This window comes from Haliaeetus albicilla, chromosome 22 (assembly GCF_947461875.1).
Source record: "Haliaeetus albicilla chromosome 22, bHalAlb1.1, whole genome shotgun sequence".
NCBI lineage: Eukaryota > Metazoa > Chordata > Aves > Accipitriformes > Accipitridae > Haliaeetus > Haliaeetus albicilla.
In genome coordinates, this window is record NC_091504.1 from 21,053,091 (window position 1) to 21,073,761 (window position 20,671).

The 20,671-nt window shown below is 38.0% G+C and overlaps 1 protein-coding gene across 5 annotated transcripts in view; it reads right to left on the bottom strand.

Moving 5' to 3' along the window:
* Positions 1 to 1,391: 1,391 nt before the first annotated feature.
* IQCE (IQ motif containing E) overlaps positions 1,392 to 20,671 on the bottom strand; it is a 29,263-nt gene continuing 9,983 nt past the window's right edge. The window contains exons 12-22 of one of the 5 annotated variants that reach the window (XM_069810285.1): positions 18,379 to 18,536; positions 17,823 to 17,878; positions 17,302 to 17,510; positions 16,401 to 16,505; positions 15,536 to 15,644; positions 13,149 to 13,244; positions 12,426 to 12,449; positions 11,254 to 11,346; positions 10,089 to 10,219; positions 9,267 to 9,385; positions 1,392 to 5,018 (exon numbers count right to left, since the gene is read on the bottom strand). In XM_069810285.1, the coding sequence (XP_069666386.1) occupies positions 4,888 to 5,018; positions 9,267 to 9,385; positions 10,089 to 10,219; positions 11,254 to 11,346; positions 12,426 to 12,449; positions 13,149 to 13,244; positions 15,536 to 15,644; positions 16,401 to 16,505; positions 17,302 to 17,510; positions 17,823 to 17,878; positions 18,379 to 18,536 (1,231 nt within the window). In that variant the 3' untranslated portion in view covers positions 1,392 to 4,887. Of the gene's footprint in view, positions 5,019 to 9,266; positions 9,401 to 10,088; positions 10,220 to 10,262; positions 10,448 to 11,253; positions 11,347 to 12,425; positions 12,450 to 13,148; positions 13,245 to 15,535; positions 15,645 to 16,400; positions 16,506 to 17,301; positions 17,511 to 17,822; positions 17,879 to 18,378; positions 18,537 to 20,671 lie in introns of those variants that run through there. The other 4 variants (XM_069810283.1, XM_069810286.1, XM_069810284.1 and 1 more) reach the window with 4 other exon arrangements.

The following is a 20,671-nucleotide window of genomic DNA, read 5'->3' on the forward strand; positions in this document are numbered from 1 at the left end:
AAAGAACCACATAAGCAAACTTTAGAAGGAAACGCCAGAGGAACTGATGCAGCACCAGACCACCAATCATGCCTGAAAATCCTTCCCTAATAACCTTGAGTCTAATGCAGATATTTTGCTCTTTGCAGGTCTTAATGATGCCCATCGAATCAATGAAATTTTTCTTTTGCCCTTAGAAGTTCATATGGGGAAACCGATTAGTTAGCTGACAGACCTACCATAAACGGATGCTGCAAAGCTTGCAGGAGTCAAGGGCATTCTGACTTCAGATGGAGCCAAAGCAGAGTTTAATACAAGTGGTGTGAATGCTTAATTGCTTTCAACTGAATTCAAGACTAGTCTGCTCCAAGAAATCATACCAAAACTTTTCCATTCATGCCACATGGCTTACCTCCAGCATTTAAGATTTAAAACTGAAGTTTCTGCTAAGAAATCCAGAGCATATGTCAGTGGAACAGAGAGAAAAGGAACAAAAAAGTGAAATTTAGATAATATATTCATCAAACACAGATTGTTTGTTTCATCTTGTACTCATAGCTGTTTTAATCCTACAACAAGGACTCTGCTAGACAGGAAGATGACTACAGGATTCCCATGTCTTCACAGCAGTTAGCAGGGTCTTCTATCTTCATAAAGCAGCATAAGGCTTCTTTTTCCTGGCAGTCCCTAAAGGCTTTTTCAGTGGACCTGGAAAGGAACACATACCTCCTAGTTCCTTCCACCAGAGCTTCATGAACAGCAACAATGACCGAGGTATGGGGATACACTCTGAGTAAATGGGACAGTCTTCAGAAGCCTGTAGACTCCTATTCTCCCTGCGGCTGACAGCAAACCAGCTTCACCCAGTCCTCTGCATGTCTACAAGGTATTTAGGCACATTTCTCTTCTCTGGCAGATTATTTTGAACAGTCACCACAACAATTTCTTTTGAATCTTTTATCTGAATTTCACTGGTTTGATAACTGGTCAGTGTGACTTGCAACCACCAAGCAAGCAGCACAACAATAGATAAAAAGGCATAAATGAAGCTTGCTGTACTCCACCCAAACCCAGATACGTTTGAGGCAATGGCATGGCTTTTAGTTATAGACCTACTGGACAGGATTTCTTTTCTGAATAAAACACCAGAAGGGAAGACCGAAAGCAAAAGACCATCGCCTCTGTCAATTCCACTAGGCCTTGGTCAAGAACACTGTTCATTCCTGATGGGACAATCTTGAATGCCTACTGAAGAAGAAATTTCACACCCTACATGTTTAAGGGTTACCTTGTTACTATTGGCTCAGGAAAACAGCCAGAAGTAAAAGGTCAACTGAGGTGCAAAGTGAAAACAACAGGAGCACACAGCAGAGGCCAGAGGAGCAATGCACACACAGCAACTGCAGCAGAAATGCATGAACAATTAATTTACAAACTTTAACTTTATTTGAAAGGTCAACAATTAGGAGAAAATACATTGCAATTGTTTTAGCTTTTAAAAGATCCCCAAATAAATTACATAAAAGACTTGCACAGTTCTAAATATTAAAAAGATCATAAAAATTAATGGCGCTCTCATATGCCAAGATTAATCCTTTTCCATTTTGACTATATTAAAAGTTGCCTGGGATTATTTTTATAGCTATGCAGAAAACAGTACAGTTTTCAGGTCTTGATGCCTCAGTAAAGATTTACAGGCATAGGCACTTAAGGGTAAAAAGAGATCAAGAGCGGTAACATCCCATGAAAGTCAGAAGTCTATATTCACACACAATCTCTAACTAAACGCTACTGTAAATTGCAAAAGGTTTTAAGTAGGTAACATTATCCCCCATCAGTAGAATGGAAAGTGTGCTGTTAGATAACATAGGTTGCAGTGCAGTTTAATTTTAATTCAAGACCTCGATGCCCCCACAAGGTCACCAGTACTTTTTACAGAAGATGCATTTTTCAGAAATTGAGTAGGTTTGTATTGGGCCTGCCTTGACAGGTTTGAGCCACACTGATTTTTACTGTCCTCAGCTCCCTGTTAAGGAAAAACACCATTTATTCCAAAATTAACTTTTTCGTCCTTCATTGTTCCTCACTTCTTCCCAGATTTACAGGTGCTGGCATTCAGAGAGATAACCACAGAATGAAACCTAGTGTCAATTACTACTCCCTTCAACACATTCCATTGCAGTATATAACAAAACAACATTAAAAGCTACTAATACTGTGGAAGTTTCTCCTTCTACTGTACCACACCAAACTTTTGATGTGCAGTGAGCATATAGTTATCTTCCAAACTGAGATAGCAGTTTGAAGCCCGGCTCAAGTTAAGTATCAGATTTTTGATAGCTAAGAGATAGCAGACTCAAATTTAGGAAGCTCTAGACACATCCTCATTCATCCCAGAAAACTGGGATGGAGTAGAAAATGGAGAAGATGGAGAAAACTGCTCCTTTTCACCCTGATTTTTGTCTGTGCCTTTGGGTCATGCCAAGACACTATCTCCCCTTTATCCCAGAACTTGTGTATTGACAGCACTACTGCTAGTCATACGCTCGGTGAAAACACAAGTCTTTCTGCTCTGTATCTACTTCCTAATACTTTCATATTGGTTATTACAGCACAGTGAAGTAAAAGAATGTCATCTTCATTATATTTGCTGTCCAAGTATTTCCCTATAGGAACAGCTAGGTAGGTATTTTATATCACTCTTGCTCCTGACACATTACATACTCTCCCCTTAATATGTCAGAGTCCTCAGCTCTAGTTACTCTCTCTGGAGGTATCCATGACAGTCACAGTTACAGACTTGAAATATTATACATAAGCAACTCAGGAGACCTCTGCTTTTATTTAGCAAAATGACTCTCTTTCATAACGTGACTTCCAGAAAAAGAGGGAAACAGGTCTCACCTTCTGCCAAGAGGATTCTGTCCCTTTTATTCTTTTATTTTATACACTTTTTTATCCTTTCTGCAGATGACAGTCATGTGACCAAAGTACCAGCAGGAAAAATTTACCCAACGGGAGTGTAAATGACATTCTTCAGACTGCTTTGGGTATGGAGAGCTCCCAAAACTGCCTTTGGAAATAGCACAGGCAGCATTTCCACTGATGGGATTAAATGAAATCAGCTGCATTGTGCTGCAGCCATCCAGTTTCCTCTTTGGCTGCAAGTACTGGCATGAACTATGATAAGCCTCAGATAGTGCTTCATTGAAATCAAAGAACCGAGACAGCTCTGACTTATTAGTATTCTGTGAAACAGTGGCGACTGATTTTTAATTTAAAAAAGAAGAGGGAAAAGGTGATAAAAATCTTATATTTAAAAGTGTGCTTTCTGTTTACAGGAGTCTTTATTACTCCTCGATGACAAAGGAACCATTAGGGTCTCCACAAAAACTTCACTGTGTGCTTGTAAAATTAAATTCTCCTTCCAGTAAATACCATATAAGTTATCTAGTTCACCTTAAAAAAAAAACCCACACACTGTAATGCCTATGAAGGATGTTGGCATGATAGTAGGAACTATAAGGCCCTCCTTTCAGTCAAGAAGGGGCACAGTCTGCATTAAAAGATCTGGAAAGACCCCTCGGACCATATTCTCCAGAGCCCATTATGTCTTTGGTCCTTCCATGGACAACAATATTATCAAACAGTGTTATTTCTGGATGTAGTCTTAATTTCTCTTATAATCCAACCTACCACTCCTGTTCCTAAACCAAACTGCATGGGTTAGGCTTTGTATATTATGCTCATCGCAATCCATATCCCTCAGAACAGAGCTGGGAGTGCCCATGCTTTCCAGCAGTCAACCTTGTAGCTGTACCTGATGACAGAAAATGGGTGTATATTGTGACCCCTCTCCCAGCCTGTGACTGGACTTAGTGCACACCTGCAGTATATATGTATATATAATGGGTGCACATGCAAAGTAGTACTGAGAAGAGAGATCAACAACAGAAAAACATTAGTCTTGAAAACCCCTTAGAGTGCTCATACACTGAGTGCTATTTAGGTGAAAGTTTCAGACAGTCAAGTGACATAAACTAAAACAGGACATAAAGCAACATATCTCCTATTCCAAATGTTTTCACATATTAGAGATGATCCTGCATAATCCACTCATATTTGTGACATGTAAGCAAAAAAAGCAGTCACAAGCGTAGCCTTCACAGAACACTCCTGCTATTATGCACCGTCTCTGACAAATAGAAAAAATTGATTACGTGTTTGGACATTTCAAATACAAAATAGTACTATACATATCATAGCAAGCACACTTGGAAAAAGCAATAAATAAGAAAACCCTGCTGATACAGTAGGCCTAGAATAGCCCTATGACAAAGAAATGGATTTCTAAAAGCCTTTACAAGGTCTGCACAGACTGCAAATGTTCAGTATAAAAATAAACAAAAAAGATATTAAAATATCACACAGTAAAATGTTTAAAGAGAGGACCTAGTAACAAATACAAGCTGTTCCCCTTCACGTACATGGGCTGAAAATTGGAGCCATGTCATTAATCACTTTCCAATAAAACAAATTATTTTAGTCAAACTGAAACAAAACTGTTTGACATGAAATAGCTTAAGGCTTTATTGCTTTCATTTAAATTTGGCAATTGAATTTATAATCCTCATTGTGAGACAAAATATTAAAGTGTTTTGGTTTAGTTTTTAAATCCAAACTCTATCTGTACCAGGAGGATAAGGTTAACAGTTAGTCAGTGGCTTTTAGCCATAAAGTCTGCAGAGATGGCATATCAAACAATTAATCGTTTATGGATGAAATAATGACAACTGTCATTAAAAAGGGTCTGATATCTCCCGTTTTTCATCTTTGATATGCTTTATCTTGGTAGAAACAGTTTTGTGAATCGAATAATTCAAGATCACCAGAGCCTGTTACCAAAACTTAGAAGTGGGTGTAGTTTTTCTTCATCTGCAACAACGGAGAGACAATGACAATATCATCTGAATCGTCTGAGTGAGCTTCATCCACAGACACAGGGAGAATAGGCTGTGATTGCTTCTCAGAGGACCTGGCTGAAATAATTACAAAGAAAACAAGGTCATCAATAAACAATATTGACAAAAACAAGCCCTTGTGGGAAGCGTAATATTCTCCAAGCCATTAAGTTTCCAGAATTACCTACAGTTATGAATAACTCTGATCTACCTTTTTCTGTGTATAACTATTCCCATTCCTCTTTAATGAAAGAGCATGCATGGCAGGCATTAAGTTGACATACCGACCATGCATGATTTGTCTTACTGTCTTTAAATCTTTGCAAGTGGTTACACACCACAAAGTAAAGCAATTTGATACTGAAGCCATCTCAGGTCATAAAAATAAATATTTATTAGATGGCCAGAAAAGGAAAAACTGACCCAAGCAAGCTTAAGCTAAGCAGAAAGGTCATAATGAGAACTTCAGTCAGACATAGATAGAACAAAAGGAAATAGAAAAAAGATGGAAGCTCTCAGTGACTGTTTCATCCTTATACCAAAAAATTCATCCAAATACCAAAAATCATATTCACATGCTGTACTACCTTAATGACAATAAAAATGGTGACCATATCATGGGGTGGAGTTTTGGGGTGGGTTTTTTTTTTTGCTTCTCTGCTATTTGAGGAAACGTTCAGGACATGAACAGATAGAACCCTAAAGATTCCAATAAGCACTGGAAAATCAGAGGAATAAAATGGACACATATGAGGCCCCTAACATCTGATGAGCAGAACCAGCAGCTTATATCCCCTCTGCAAGAGATCTATGAACTAAATGACGACAGCTATTAATACCTTCTAGCACAATATCCTCCCCTCAGCTATTAATACCTCCTAGCACAATATTCTCCCCTGAGCTCCACTTATTTTTCAGTTTCAAATATAAATTCTCTGAAAAGACTATCTCCCAAAGAAGAAAACAAATTGAGATAACCTGTGGTCTGTTTCCTCTTTCTACAAGTAAGCAGCCATATACTGAGATTTTGACACTGAAATGGAAGGGAAAATGGAGGGCATACAGGAATTACTTGGGGAGAAGAACAGACATGCCATGGGTCTCACAGTGAAATAAGAGGTTCCCGACAGAGAAAAAAACCCAACATCCTGGTATGGAAGAAGAGGCATACACAGCAACTGGAATGTGGAATAAAGAAAGGGGACCGCAACCAGCCCAGAAATAGAAAAAGTGACAGACAGAGAGCCTGTGAATGGAAAGGAGGAATGCGGGGAGGCCATTACACTGACCTCAACCTACGGAAGCAAAGAAACACATGACTTTCTAGTTAAGTGAAATCAGTTAACAAATAACATAAGAGTTTTTCAGGAAGATTTATGAGCCAGTAGTACTGGTGATAAGGATGAGCAAAGAGAACTTCCAGAAGCAGGCATAACTAGAAGATGCAACTCCTACAATAAACAGATATCATATATGAAATAGCTTAATATTGTCCAAATCACTCTTGATTATATCCTGCTCTTGATGTCTGACATTTTCTTGTCCTCGTCTTCAGTTTAATATACTTCAGAGTGACAACTTTATCTTTGTGCTTGTGAAGGGTTAAGCACTGATTAGACTTAAGGGTTGTATGTAAATTCATTATGATTTCAAAAAAGCCTCAAATTAAGTTAACGGTTGTATCCAGAGTGGCTAGTGATATGCAGAGAGAAATGCTGCCCTTATTCAAGATTGCTGTGCATGTACAGAACATATTCTTCCTTCCTGCCACTCCCCTGACAGAAACAAAACGCTAAGCTTCACAGACTGAATTGTTATCTGTTCCATTTCATGGGAAGCAGCAGAAATGGCTTTACAAATCTCCAAGTACTGTCCACATTCTGAAGACAAGCAAAGCAATATTGAATGCTACACCACTTTTGCTATTTTTTTTTTTTTATTTAGAAAACAGAGACATCTAACCTGATGCAAACAATGAATTAAAAGTCTGCAATGCTAGACCAGGATTATATAAATCTATTCTAGCAGATACATAAGGTTCTTCAAAACACATTTTACTCTTTCCCATTCCTCTCAAAATAATGCAGAAAGGCTACTGAAATTAGATTACTTACTGCAATATATACTTTCACTGAAATTTAAGATCATTGCAAGATCTAGAGGTCACAAAATGCAAGCTTGGACTTGGGACAAATGAAGCAAGAGCTTGTTCAACATAAAGCTAAAGGAATTTGATTGCTTTAAATCACTCAGCTGTTAAACAAGCTCCTTGTCTCATGTACTTTCCAAGCTGCAGGATGACCAGTGAAATACATTACAACAAAACCCAATTTTTCTAGTGGATTTTTACATCAGTCATGAGCTACAAGTGACAGATGTTGGACTTTTAGTTAACTTCAACCTGTTTAAGCTACATGAATTCAAATGGCAAAAAACCTGCTATAACCAAACAGATTGCTGAGGGGTCAACATTTCTTCACACAGGTGGCATTTACACCAGAACACTCTCCTTCCTTTAGTAGGTTTTTCCTGATTTGTCTTTTGGGAGAGTTTGGTTAAACCCTCCAATGCACCAAGAGCTAATACTTCACACAGCTACTCAGTGCAAGGCAGTCTTTTGGGCAGTTGTGCAGTTACAGAAGCACATATCCAGTATGCCTCTTCACAAGCTGCCTAGATACATTCTATCCTCATCCCAGATGTTGAGAACGTCTCCCATATTTGTAAGATCAGCAGCAAATATAGCCTGCTTTGCTCCCAATCTCTCCTTTTTGATATTCACCAGAAAAGGACTGCAAGGAAAAAAGTTTGAATGTTTACGGTCTCCTCCCTATCCCTTCCAGTATAAATTCTTCCAGAACTTCTTCACTCATCACTTTGTCATCATAACCTCCAATAAAAGTTAGCTTTGGAGACTTCATAGCTAGACAGTGACTGTGCTCTATTAGTATTCATACTATTGCATTTACCAGACTAGCTTCATCTTACACCCTTCTCTGGGTCTTAGAAGCACTTCTTCAGAGGCACAAAGCATTTTTTTAAACCGATTCTTTCTCTTTGGGTAGAATTTCACAACTGTTTTACTCTGGCTTTAGACTGAGCATACCAATAATGACTACTGCAGTACAGCCCAGGCAAAACAGGATGCTGCAGCTTTTTTTTTTCTGGATACCGTCACCAGACATAAGTAAAATCACTCAAAACTCTTAACATCTTCAGAAGCAAGTACTACCTACTCCTTCACAAAGTAGAATAAGCTCCTGAATATGGAATACAGTAAAGTTTCTTAAACACATTTTCCTTCACTGAAGGGTGACTGTATTCACAACTGCTGCAGATCTGGCTTATTCCCCATCTCGTATCTTAGAGAAACAGCCTCAGCTGCTTACAGCATGCTCTGTTTCTGAGCAAGTCTGCAGGGACTGTCAGCTTTTCACTGACAAAAGAACAAGTAACTGTTTCTCAAGTCACCCTCAAAGTTGCTCTTTTTTCTCCAACTGATCCATAAAAGCCTAAAATATTCCACTCTGGATAGAACCAACCTTTTTCAATTTGTTTTTAACCCCTTTGAAGCTGCTTGTCTAGGGATGTCTTATCTGCATCATTGTTTTGCCTTTCCTACTCAGTACTTCTAACATCCTCTTAAAAGCCTCTTTGGGTTTAACTCCACCTTCTCACAAACAGCAATGAAGAATTCAAGAAAGAAACCAAATGGCATAAGACCCATAAAAAAGACAGACATTTTCCCAGTTTGTATTACAGTAGTACCATTTGGCAAGGTTATCCAGGACTTCATCTTTCCTCTTACAGCAGCAACAGAAGACTGCTGAAGAAACGTGACTAAAGACACATGGCTGACTAGGATAGTTCTTTTACCAGATGTCTGTCCCCTTCAGAAACTAAGTCAGGATGGTGAAAACGTTCTTGGCTTGTCTATGGCTTTGGGCCCAAAATGTAGTGGAAAGTACCATACTACAGCTGCAGGGCTGGGGGGATTGAAAAAGGAAGTAGAGAGGCAATACAGGGGAACACCATGTTCCTTGAATAACTACCACTCACACCCAAGAGCGAGCTTCCAAACCACAGTTGTGACAAAAAGGCAAAGCACTGTGAGGAAGCTGGTACTCATACTGTTAAAGCTTTTCTTTTTTATGTAAGGGACTGCACGTGCTAGTATAAGCAACATGTCATAAAATTAAAGGAAGGCACACTCACAGAGTACATGTACACATGTGTGTGCATGTGCAGATGTTCTCCATAAAATTGTGTGTGCACCCACCCACTCAAAACACCCATACTTCTGAACACAGAGGGAAATGAGATTACCAGGAAGAGGTGACATGAAGATTGAAGGAGGTCTCTGGAGCGCTGCTGAGACCAGTTTCTTCTCTGTAACGTAAACTGCAGAATCTGCTTTCTCACTTGGTGCACTAGACACAGAGGGCCTGCAAAAAGACATACTGCATAGCATAAGGCACAGAACAGTAACTGCACTCTGTCTTCAGAGGGTACGCTGAAAAGTTTCTTGTGTTGCTAGCGTCCAAGAGACAAAAGCTTATCACCTGCAGAAGTGAACTCAGACACTAAGTGAGGTGACAGCTATGTAACTCTGTTTGTAACCATGGCAGCCAATATTTAAAACTTTCGGAGCAGTAAACCCTGGAGAGAAAGGAAGTATTTTTCAAGACAGAGTCACCATAAACTTACTGCTTAGGTAAATCATTGAATTCTTCCTCAGCAAGATGGTATCCTAGCTCCTCCCTGTTCTTCCTCCACATAACCCTTAATTTTTACATGCCAGGGCTTCAGATTCACTTACATTAAGCAAGTGTACTAGCAATCAGTTTGATAGTAACTGTTATTATTATTTTTTTTTTCCAAAGAGTAATTATTTTACTTTACTTTTCCTCATTGCTATGGAGAACAGGACATGGGAAGACTACTGCTGCAAAAAGAAACCCTTTTAGTTGCATACCCTTTGAATTTTCTCAGGAGCAAGCTCTCCCTTGTCTTTGTTGGAACAACGGCCTTGTTCTCCTTCTCTGCCAAGAAACCCACACTAAGATTCTATTAAAAAAATGAGCCCTCTCCTCTAAAAAAACCCAATTTTGCTACTGCATGTTGCAGAAGTATCTATTCCTCACTTACCTCTCCTCAAGCAGTACTGTACGTGCTAAGTGAGCCCTGAAAATGGACTGGATAAATGTCACAATCTCATCTTTCTCCTTGCAATCAGAAGACAAGCTCAAGGAGGTTGACATGGAAGACATGCAGGAGTTCTGCAAAGCAATCAGATTAAAGAAAACTGACCTTTTACAGATTTCACAGAAGCTTGACAGACTCTTTCACAATCTTGTTCCTGATTGTGAAAGTGGTAGTAGAGCAAATATTCCCATCTTTTGGTCTGCAGTCTTTAAGGTTCTATAAGACTAAATCAGCAGGAAATGCAAATCTGATCATCATACAAGCTTGAAGCATCTGTATTCAATTAATGAAAGAGCAGACACCTGCAAGGAAAGTTCATTTATTTTCCAGGAAGGAAACCTTTTGAAGTCAAAGGAGATAAGGCAACCTTCATGATGGATATATCTTCTGCTTATATCAAGCAAAAGTATTCAGTCCTACTGCATTGGGACAGTTTACTGAAATAAAAGTGCATGTAAAGTGCAACCAGATGGACAACCTGGATGGAGAATTACAAATTAACTTTAGCCTGCATCCAAAGGATGTTCATATAAATTGGCAAATGATTTACCGAAACCAAATGTTTAATTGGTAAGGAAATTTTCTCATATTTAGAACTGAGCAATCTGGAGTGAGTTTGACTTGACAGAGGACCCTACAAGTCTTTGGTTGAGCATACCACATGCAAGACTCCTTTACTTTTCAACCCAATCAAAGATGCTTTCCAAATCCTTATTTCTGAACTTTAGTGACAAAGGTTCGTCTATTACTACAATGATTCAGTAGTGAACACTTGACAGCAAGTACAGTTTTCAACAGCACTCCGAATTAAAAGTTAAAGGGTACATTATTAGCTGATGGGAGAACCAGAAAAAAAGAGGAGACCTAGCTACAGTCCATAATGCAGAGAAGTTATAGCTTTACTTCTAAGAAAAACTGTGAACTAAAGAAGATAGAAAGGGAGGCTAGGGAATGAGCTTGACATCTTTCTGGAATTACAGCAGTGCTGCCAACTAGTGTGTTAAAACATCACCGGGTGATTCAGAGAATTAAGTCTGGAAGTACAGTACTTTACACTGTAAACTAAACATAATGGGATGCCTGGATACCCATTTTTCCCAACAATTACCTTGTGAGATTTTGCATCATGCATCCTGTTATTCAGTAACAGTTTCTGTCGAGCTAAATGTCCTCTGAAAGCTGCCTGAAGCATAACAACTGCCTAGCATAGAAAGAAATAAGTAGATGTTAGCTGCTTTGAAAGATGGCAGCTATAGATTAAAACAAGAGTCCAGAGGGAAGAGGCACATGGGGAAAATAACTTTTCCCTGTGCAATGGAAACTCTTTGATGTCTTGACATTTTTTTTATGTTTAAGGGAAACACACACATCCCCATTACTTCATAGGTACTCTGCTGCAATCCAAAGAATCCCCAGCCTGTGACAACCCACAGACATACAGCTCCATGGTTTAAATTCAATTTGGGAGATGTTCATGATTGATCTTATCAAACACAGTAAAGTTCTAGCTGCCAACACTAGCCAATGTTTCACAAATATAGCAACATGCTCCCATTCCCATATTAGATTCTGGCTACCCAGCAGGCTCTGTGATGCTTTGATACAATCAGAAATCAAGCCAAGTCTGGCAGACCATTGTGGTGATTACACTGAACGTAAGTCTTTCCTCTCTACTCAGGGATTTTACTGGATTCTAATCAACAAAAAGCATCTAGATGTAAAACAGTATGTTTGCGTCACATGGCTAGAATTTGTTGTCATTTCTGAAAGTAGGATTTTTAACGTTCTGGAAAAAACAAATGTAAGATGCTACATTGTGCTATTTGAAGAAACAGCTTAATAAAAACCTTTGTGCAGAACATTTATCAAAAAGTGACAAGTTTGTCAAAGATGTTTCTTCTTAGCAAAGGCTTCAAATTCCTACTTCAAATCTTTCTGAAGACTCATCATAGTGAAAATGAAAGCATTATTAGAATTATGTAATGCAGAAAAACTTTCCTGTCTGTATCAAATTTTGTTCAAAATTTTCAGAAGCATTCCTCTTGCAGAAGGTGCTAAGTACAGAAAATTTGAGACCAGAAGGGGAACACTTTGACAAGATATATCAAACAAAGCCAGGATGTCAGAAGGTAGATCATGAGCCAGCCTGAAGAACAAACACGATCTTGGAACAATAGTTCATATTACAATAAAACCTCTTTAAAAGTAAAAAAGTTATTTGTTTGTCCTTCGATACAAATTAAATGTTTTACTGTTTTGTTGGGTGTCAAACACACTCACCTCATCCAGAGCAATTTCTTCTTTCTGAAATGAAAAATGCCTAAGTTAATACCACAAATATGTGCAAGTTTTAGCTAATAAATATTTTCCAAATTTTTCCCCAACAATTAAAACACATGGAAACACCTGTCCCACCTCCCCCTGAAAACTCAAACAACAAACTTAAGGAAAAGAAAAAGCTTTTAATCTTTAAAATATGTATGGATAGTTCTTTTGTCTTTAGTTTCCTAAGCAGCATTTACAAGTCCCACCTCACACCATGTCCTATACATGGAAAAAGCAGCATTATGGTGTTGCCCATAGAACAAAATTTAAGGTTAACACTTTTTCTCTAGATCATTTTGTCCTAGTTGAGTGTAACAAAATACATGAAACTTCCTGTATTCTTTGGAGGATTTCTGCAAGAGAAATTTAATTCCTCAGTCATACCCCAAGGAAGCAACAGCAGCAGTGCTCGCTTCCTTAGTTCTCTGCTCACCCAAACTCCCCCATGCAGAAACTGGCTATCTCACAGCAGGAACAACAGGGTTCTAGGGAGCAAAGGCAAAAGAAGCAGCAGGGAGGACTTGAAAAAAGCAGTGGAAGAGAAGATGGTGGTAAAGAATCATACTGGGAAGCACTGCTGCAGCTCTTGGAGCCTGGCAGCAGGTTACTCTAGATGCTAAAACAAGAGTAACATTCAGAGGGGGATGTCTTCATTGTTCCCTGATAGGAGAATCTCACCTTATTTCGGTACATCTTCCACTGTCTTTGGATGATTTTGGCTGCTTGTTCCTTCCTGTGATCTTCTTTGCCTTTAACCGTGCAGACTGGTGAAGACTGCAAAGGAGAATCTTGAACTTAGTACACTAAAGGCACAACCTGGAATTCTATGAGGGAAACAGGTTACAAAATCAGCACCAGATCTGTTAAATGTTCATCCGGCCTGCAGGGTGGAAGGAAGTTTAAGAAGAAACTCTTAGTTCTGAATCCTGCTAACGTTCAAAGTCATCATCTAGATGACTGTTACAGTGAAACACATTTCTGTCCCCATTTTAGCTGTTAGCAGAGCATGGGAATGGAAAGGTTTTCATTTACACACACTCCTATTTTTCTGTGCATTGCTAAAGCAATAGGAGCTCCATCAGTGGAACCCACTGCTTTGTTGATCAGAAATGGTTTGTATGTTATTGACAGACTGAGAACAAATATCAGGATACCTAATTTTGCAATTCTTCTCCAGGAGAGTCTAGTATTAATTAACTGGGGAGTGCTCTCATGTCTCATCCTGGCTTCTGTGGCCCCATAATCATCTGTTTAAGCTTACTGATGAGTTGGCCATCATATGACACCGACAAGACGGAGAACTTGTGTATACTGGCATAACTCCAATCTTTTATCTTGAAGAAATTAATTACAGGAAAAATAAAGAAACCAGGAACAAAACAAGATTTTGTTCCAGTTATTTCTTCTGCGCTGTGGTTGCATATTCCACCTCTCACCATCTCATCCTTTTGATCCCCAATTATCCCATACTAATTGTCATACCTCACTTGCCAAACAAAAGTTAACCGCAATTTTAAAAGACTAATTTAATTTGCTGGTGTAAAATTCTAAGTAGAGGAACAAGAGATTTTATAGACTCTGAAAAAACCTCTTGATTCTGTGAAAAGGATTTATTTATAACCTAAAAACGCTGAGTTACAGGCTTAAGTTTAGCAAATGGATCATATTATATTAAAAATGACAACCTACTATTAAAATGAAAAATTGGTAGGAACTTAGTGATAATTACAAATAATAGGAACATTTCAATAAATGGATGGTTACTGGCCAAGAATATATATAGTCTGCAGAGGAAAAAAGGAGCTGTTTGTTGGCTGTTTTTAAAGACTCAAGTTATTTGGTATTCCAAACATCATCTAGCATCCATCAACCTATAACACACAAAAAAGAATCTAAAGAATTGCACAGTATATCAAAACCCAGCACCCTCTTAAGCTAGTGGACATTTTTATTCATATTTTTTACTACCTGTATTTCAGGGTCTATTTATTTTTAAGTACAAATGATCAAAATCCCCAGTAATAATTTTCAACTAGTTTTTAGTGAAATGAGATTAACATGACCACATTGCATCTGAAAGCATGTCTGTCAGTGCCCGTTCATCTCTACCGGCCAGTTACACACCATTTGGCAGAGGGATGGAAGATTCAAAGATACCAAGTTCAGTCATATTTCACGAAAATACCCCAACTGATTACAGAGGCCCATTAAAGACTGCCCAGGATCAACAGATGCACAGATATATTTGCTAGATATCGAAAAATCCAGAAAGATGATGTTATGAACACCTCAACTCTAGAAAAAGTTCAATTCAAAGGAAATAAGGGTTTATTTTATTGTATTGACGTCTTCCCTAATTCTTTACTCATATATGGTGTCCCATCAGCAGTGGAATTAAAAGAAACCCTCAACTTCCGTTATGATTAGTGCTCTACATCCTGTAAACCTTCCCATGAAAAAGTACCCTGCTTCCATCCAAACAGAAAGGCTAATGAATATTTTCTGACTGGACAGCACATGTGCCCTAACTGATCACTTGACCAGCGTAAAAATCATTGAAAAGGAGTTTTTGTCTTTTGCTAGTCTGCCAGTGAGCAAGCTTACCTGTGTGGCTATCCTTTATCTGTAAAATCCTACAAGACCTCCCTCCCTCTAGAAAATTGGACTGAAATTAGCTAATGGGTTCAGATGTTATAAGAATATATAAGCAAAACCACAAATGTCTGGTGGGTTTGTTGGGTTTTTTTAAGGCAAAACACACAAACACTTAAAAGTGTAAGCTTTTTGCAACATTCCACTGAAGAAGAAAAAAGCAATGGTGAGGCAGATAATCACTAAGAGAACAGCTCCAAAAAACCCCCAAGTTGCAGTGGTAATTATTGAAACAACTTACCAACAAATGCTGGGAATTAACCATCATTCAGAATCTCTGACAAGATTTAATGCCTCTCTGAAAAGGCACGACTAGCAGCTATTTAGACTATCAGGTCAATTTGCAATATATTAGATGCAAGTGGAAAAAAAAACCCACAAACAAAACCACAAGAAAAAAGATGTGTCTATACCTTATTAAGCTTTTCCATTGTATCTTCTGCTATTTGACTCTTCTCTTGCTCCAATTTTGACTCCAGTTTCCCTACTTTCTGTGTCAGGTTCTGGATTTCCTCACTACAGTTGGAAAAACAAAGATATTTATAGCCAGAAATTTTCTGTTGTTCCCACTTTGAAAATACTGAATCTATTTCATAAGATTTGGTTTCTTTGGGTTTTTTTAAGGCCAAAGCGAGGAACTGTTCAGGATAACATGATACATATTCTCATAGTAACAGACACGTGACATCAATTCTCACGTTGTGATAGCACAGCCTTACGTTAAAATTAAAAAGTCCCAGGGTTACAATGGTACCCTTGATACTATTAATAACGCATCTAAAACTCTACAGTTTCATATTTGTCAAAGTCCTTTCTTACAAAGCAATAATGAAATAACTTTTTTTTGGTCACCTTTGCACAGGATTATTATCAACAGTTACACAGAATACATGAAGTTAATGGAATGACTTATTGGCAATGGTCTAGAAGCATAGGCTAAGGTAAAGATACTATAGTTTTTTCTTAGGAAAAGAAAAAAAAAGTCTCTGAGCCCAACATGGCAGCTTTCTTTTTCCATTTATCTTATTAATTTTTATTATGATTTCATTCTTAATTTTACTATACTTCTTAGTCTTCCACTTCTTCTAAAACCACTTTGTAGAATTCCTCCCCTAATAACTTACTCTATCTCTCCAAAACAGTTCTGCTTAAATGAATTCCCAGCTTCCTGCAGTTAAGCTTATCTCCTACAGATTTTGAGCCACTTCAAAAGAGAATTATACTTTACCAGATTTTTTTTTTTGTTCTGAAAGGATCTACTAATACAAAATATGATACCTTAAAGTCTGCTCTTCTGTACTCTTTTCTTCCATCTTATTCTGCCACTTCTGCAGCTCTAGCTCCACTTCAGCCTTAGCCTGCAGTAACTGCTTGATATCTGATCTACAAAGGTATAACGAAATCTAAGCAACGCTTAAGACATTCATACTTCAACAAAGTAGTTATTTTTTGTTTAAGCTTCTAAATAAAATAGGTTCTCTCAAGTTTGCCAAGTAACTAAATGTTTAATTTTTCCTTTTAAACAAAACAAAGTGCAAGCATACATTGTTCAGAAGCAAAACGCCTCTTCACATGCTCTCACTATGCATTTTTGTTCAGAGGCGAGTTGACACAGGAGGCAGAATGTCTTACCAACAATACATAGATGTGTGCACATCTCTGCTCATGATCAGGTTAACCTGCCTGCCCTTATGCAATGACACATCAAAGGAGTCCAAGCAATACAAATTGCAAATGAATCGCTTACTGGGGAGAAAAGAAGTCACAGTGCATCACATGGCAGAAGGCAGGCTTAAATGGAGAAAGTGATAGATCAGGACAAAACATGTTGAAAAAAACAAGACATTTTTACAGCAAATTACTTGCAAGAAGTTGCTGTGTAAAGTGACACATAACCCTTCAAAGGCTTTTCAATGTGGTCAGCAAAAAAAAGGGCCTTGAAAAATGTGTTAGAAACAATGAGAAATTCTCATTTTCTATTCTCTCAGTGACTTTTTTTTTCTGCAATGTAATTTTACAACGCTAGTAAGACTAGAAGAAGCTTTTGAAATATAAGCTGAAGGGACCCTCGAAATTCGTTTTCTTGCTGAAAATGTGAAGGACTTATTACATTGTTTCATAATGTGATAGGAAATAATTAAATAATTCAGAAAACAACTCAGACAAGAGTCGCACTTACTCTTTATTGAGTAGGAGATTTTGAAGTGCCTTCCTATCACTCTTCAGTTTCTTCACTAACCCTTGGAGGCGATGACATTCCTCAACGTGGTCTACCTGTTGAGAGGCTGGATGATCCAGGTCTACAGAAGGCGAAGATGACACAGCAAGTAACTGTGATGACTCACTATCTGCTGATGACACCCTGGTGTTCTCCATGGCACATACTTTCTAAACAGGATAAATTTACACAAAAAATACAAAAGAAAAAAGAAGAAAATTAAATTTAGCATAAAATTATTTTCTTTAGTCCATGAGAAAAGATCAAATGGAATTAAATTCTAAAATGCGCATCTATATGTAACAAGTATGAGAAAAGAAAAAAGGGAGGAAGGGTGCATGGTACAGACATCAGTTTACATGCGTGAGCCAGAACGCGCAAGGCTGATACATTGAAGGACAACATGCCATGAGCACAAGCCAGTGGTTCTGCATTTTTTGCTCGAAGACAGGTAAGATGGCCATATCACTACGATTACTTACTTTTTCTAGTTCCGAAATCCGCTTCATCAGCCTCTGTCTGCTCCACTCGCTGTAATCTAAATACAGTAACAAATCTTTAAACATGAAACTATTGGTAAGTCAACATTGTTCTTGCTTTTTGAAACTTCTGTCCATATAGAAAGACCATCTAAAGACCTCTGAACCCCAACTTTAAATATGCAGCAATGAAAAAATGAGAATGGTCTTAAATATCTGACTTCTACACCAGTTAGATCAGAAATCAATATAAACTATTCACATTCATCAGTTTTGAACAACTGAAAACCAGTTTTCCAGTGAAGCATTAAATCTTCAAGTGATTCCAGTCCCGAATTCTCAGGGATAATAATAAAGGAAACCCACATCTGACCGGAGCAGCATATCCAGAAGTCAGAGACTCCTGTAAGTAACTTCTCATTCCAACCTCTGCCCCTCGTAAATCTTTACCTTTGTAGTAACTCCCTCATTTCTACCATTGTAGGGGCCTGCTCTCAAACATATCTTTCAAATGTACCTAAATCCCTTGCCCCTTGTTCACCAACTTTTCAGGACATACTTTTTGTTTTATTGGAAGGAGGAGAACTGCTCAGTACATGATCTAGATCTTCCTTCAGCCTCCGATTCTCATTCTGCAATTCCTTGATGTTCCTGGATAATCTCAGGACAGCAGCATTCAGTGCCTTTAGTCGTTTTTGGGTATCTCTGCCCTCTATACTTGGAAACAGGGTCAAAACCACAAAGTTAACTTAAAAGCAGAGAACAAAGAAGCAGCATTAAAAAAAGTGGAACAGCCTCACTATTCAAGTCAGGTGGCTATGTTAACTGACTCTGCTCCCCCCCAATAGCATTTCTCAACATTTTTTACCTGAGGACTTACCTATTCTTTTAGGGAAAAAACATGCAAAGACCATCTTGCTCAACACTTTCACAACTGTTTTAATTTGCATCAAAGAAAGAAGATACTCTGAAACTTTGAAAGTTCATTTATTACTTTTACTTCCTCCCCCACTCTGTTTCATTAATGCATAAACAAGGGTGCTTGTACGAGTTTTACTTATTTAGTTTTCTATTTGTTTTGTTAACCAACCTTACAACGCTTTACCAGTACTCTATGGACCACCGATTTAAAAACACTTATCTTCAGCCAATTGGGAGACTCCTCCAAAAAACTGTTCATCATGGAAACTAACCTGCATGCTCTGAATTGCTCTCTTTCACTTAAACAGATTGAGATTGGGAGGAAGAGAGGGTAACTCTCAAACAAATCCAACACACAAGCGTATTTTCAGATAAGTGTGAACGCTGCTGTAATGTAAAAGAAACTATTCCTGTGAAAGTAAACCCCAGAGAAATTTCTTTCTTCATTTAAGACGTATTTCAATCAATGAGAGATTTGAAACAGATTTGAAGAATACAGCTAACATAGATATGATGGCAATAAAAGGCATCAGAAAAGGGAAAGCCTGCTATGTGTTAAAACTGTTTTAAAAATATTACAATCATTTTGCCTTTTTTAGTTTTTACAATAAAAGGGGGAAGAAATCTCAGCTTATAGATGCACAAAGTCATAAAGCTTGTTCACAAAACAAATTCCTAGCGAGATGAAATACCTGTTCTTTATTGCTATGAGAAAGTTCTTAAAAACTTACTTCTGGAAACAAAGGTCTAAAGTAACTGATCGACCTACTTTTGGACAAATGACACTGCCAATGACAATCACAGAACAGTTTGTAAAGGAATCTTACATCCCATCCACTGGAATAATTATAGGGTAAAGGGGGAGACAGTCTACAATTAGCATATCAGAGTGAAAAGCTGAATCTAATCTACCTTTTGGAAATTAAAAGGAAGTTAAGCCATAAAAACAAACAAATAAGGCTGTCCAGATGTCATGGATTCATACAGCTGTCCCAGGAAAAAAAGTAAAAAACAAAAACACAACACACCACCAAAACCGGGAAGTGACAGAAATGATGGAATCATAACTGTATCACTGAGTGCCATTATTTTAGGCTTATCAAAACCTAAATGAAAGAATTGCAGACCATTTTGAGGACTTGAAAGGTTGCCTAGTTTCTAGCTACAATTAGATACTACAGCTTCACATACAAATAATCATGTTTCAGCGTTAACACTGAAAAAGAGGAGGTAAATGCCATTCACTTCAGCCAGAAATAATCTAGATAAGCATCATGAAAGAAACACTCTCCTACAACTCCTTCTATGTGCCAGAGTCCTGACCTTCAACATCATTTATTATTTCAGTGCTCAGCCTCTCAAGTAGAGACTGACAGTCATGTAATGGAGAGAGACCGCCCTGACCACTGCTTTTTGAAGCTATGAATAAATGAGGACAAGGAAGAGACCTGATGACTCATTTTCACACATAAATAAATAAGGTGTGATTGCTCGCAGCCTCGAGAGGCTTGTCACTGCACGCCTGAGCCAAAAGAGATAAATATTTTTTTTAAAACAGTGACGAAACAAATTGCAGTTTTCAATCCACAAGAGACAGTGAATTAAGGAAACAGAAATAGTACACATAATGACCTATAAAGAGTTCTTATATGTTTCTATCAATCTAAATAATTACACCCCAAACTAAGACAGTTGCCTGTACTTAACACTAGGAGGGCAAGTATATTTTGTAGTGGTGTGGTAACAAAATTTGCTATCCCACAAGACTCTATTACCCTCTTCGCAGCTCAAATAACACTCACTTGCATAGATGCTTTTAACTCGCTCTCTTACTGAAGCTTTGTCTTTTGCCTTTGTGCTTTGATTTTTATTTCCTCTATAGACCGTTTACCTTCACCACCATGTATACACCCGCACACTAGTGACAAGCA